General features: G+C 33.8%; 1 protein-coding gene across 2 annotated transcripts in view; it reads left to right on the top strand.

The window, feature by feature from the left end:
- svp (COUP transcription factor 2) overlaps positions 1-2,500 on the top strand; it is a 126,539-nt gene that overhangs the window by 56,204 nt on the left and 67,835 nt on the right. For both annotated transcript variants that reach the window (XM_035877980.2, XM_035877982.2), the window contains exon 3: positions 1,379-1,930. In XM_035877980.2, coding sequence (XP_035733873.1) covers positions 1,379-1,930 — 552 coding nt within the window. The remainder of the gene's footprint in view (positions 1-1,378; positions 1,931-2,500) is intronic.

Raw genomic sequence — 2,500 nt, 5'->3', positions numbered from 1 at the left:
GGCATTATGGATTGTTAATGATTTATTAAATACAAATTTTTTTTTATTTCCTTTTATTTTCCTTTTTCTTTATCTACGAAATTAACTTATCATAATTTGAATAAATTAAGATAAAAGATAAGTAGCTATCACGGCTGAATAAATATCATGATATGTTTACTTTGTTTTAACATTTACTTCCGTCTTGTCGTACGCATATAAAATGTAATAGGTGGGAGGATAGAATCGATTTACACACTTCGTACTTATCTTTTTTTTTATCTCCCTCCCTCCCTCCCTCTCTCTCTCTCTCTCTCTCTCTCTCACTCTTTCTTATTATACGATCGTCAACATATCCTCTTATGTTAGATCGTAGCACAGATTACGATAATAAACTCGATGGGTGACTACGAAGTAAAAGTCACGGAAATCAATCGTACTGATTACTTCTCGACGTTCACGGAAGCATTAGGATGAAATGGGCACTGGACTTTTTTTTTTTTTTTTAATGGGAATAGAGGGAGGGAAAGGAATAGAGAGAAAAAGGTAGGAAGAAAAATGCAAAAAGAAAAAAGTTTTCTTTCTTCTTTTTTTTTTCTTTTTTTTTTTTCTTTCTTTTTTCTCTTCAATCATTTTTCTCTCTTTCGTACGTTTCTACGACGATGTTGTACTGAATCGTCTGTATTGCTCCTCCTTTCAAACAAGTTTGTCGTTGTAAAATATTTGCTCATACTCGAGGGAGACATCTCCTTCGCTTGGCCAGGTGTCGGTTCTCCTGTTTGCAGGGAGGCACTCTCGTAAAATGTCGCGTGCAAGTATGCCTATGTGATTTACGTTTCCTTTACGACGATAATTCCTTATTTAATTAGCCGTTCTTAATTACTATAAATACCTGGCGATCAGGGAGGGCAATAAATACGATTCAAGGAAGTAAATAATTATAATTGATGACTAATAATCGCAAATATATTAACTAATTATTAACTAATTCAACTGTTATAAAAAATTTATATAAATAAAACGTTAACATAAAAATTCGAAATATTTCTTTCACGATAGATATAAATATTTTTCGATTAAAGAAGAGAAAAAAAAAAAAAAGAAAAAAAAAGAAAGAAAAAAAGAAGTATATTTACAAATATGTATATCGATAAATAGTTTCATCAAGTCATAATTAATAGATAATAATATCATCGAGAGAACTATGTTAAGCTCGTAATAAGTATCGTAAAACTTATGTCTTCAACGATTATCATTGTCCTTTGAATATATAATCACATGTTTAATTGACAATACGTATGATAGAAATGAATTTGCAAAGAAAAAAAAAAAAAAAAAAAGAAAAAGAAAAAAAGAAAAAATATTATATATCAATAACATTCTATTCTTTTTGTTTCAGCCGTTCAGAGAGGACGCGTGCCACCGTCGCAGCCATCGCTGCCAGGTCTACCAGGACAATTCGCTTTGACGAACGGTGACGCGGTCGCGTGCGCGAGCCTAAACGGGCACTCCTACCTCTCGTCCTATATAAGCCTGCTCCTGCGCGCTGAACCATATCCAACATCGAGATACGGACAGTGCGTGCAACAAAGTAACATCATGGGAATCGACAGTATCTGCGAATTAGCAGCGAGGCTTCTTTTTTCGGCTGTTGAATGGGCAAGAAACATACCGTTTTTCCCTGACCTTCAGGTGACCGATCAGGTGGCACTGCTAAGGCTAGTCTGGAGCGAGTTATTCGTACTTAATGCGAGCCAATGTTCTATGCCGCTTCACGTGGCGCCACTTTTAGCAGCGGCGGGTCTTCACGCGTCCCCTATGGCGGCGGATCGCGTGGTAGCCTTCATGGATCACATAAGGATCTTCCAAGAACAAGTGGAGAAGCTGAAGGCCCTACACGTTGATTCCGCGGAGTACAGCTGCCTCAAGGCTATCGTTCTCTTCACGACAGGTAACGATCCTTTCGGATACTCCCAACGTCAAGATTGGATTTTATTATGGAATATATATGTACCATGGTGTATATATATATATATATATATCTTATGATATATACCTACCGGGTGAGCAACGTGATCTCTCTTACGAAAATATAATACGGTTTTCCATGAGAGAACTAAAGAGGATAAGATCGTTTATATCATTTCAAGTAAATGAGGTATTTAACAAAATTTATATAACATATCCTTATCCGATGCATAGATTTTGATATTTTTTCTATATATATATATATATATATATATATATATATATATATATATATATTAACTACTTCCTAGGTTGTAAGAGATCATATGTTTCACCTGGTATACGACGAAATGTCTTTCTCATGGTATAAAATCATGAAATGCAATTTCATTTCCTCGTCTTATATTTTATGAATTTTCTTTTATTTTTTTATTTGTTTTATTTTTCTATTTTTTTTTTTTTTTTTTTTTTTTTTTTTGATATATTATATACACATCTCGATAGATCGAAGGATCGAAAATGATTTTCATTTAGAAAATCTTTCGTATATTAT

Source organism: Vespa mandarinia, chromosome 3 (assembly GCF_050613455.1).
Source record: "Vespa mandarinia isolate Hongniang chromosome 3, ASM5061345v1, whole genome shotgun sequence".
NCBI classification, from domain to species: Eukaryota; Metazoa; Arthropoda; class Insecta; order Hymenoptera; family Vespidae; genus Vespa; species Vespa mandarinia.
This window is presented reverse-complemented; position numbering and strand designations above follow the sequence as displayed.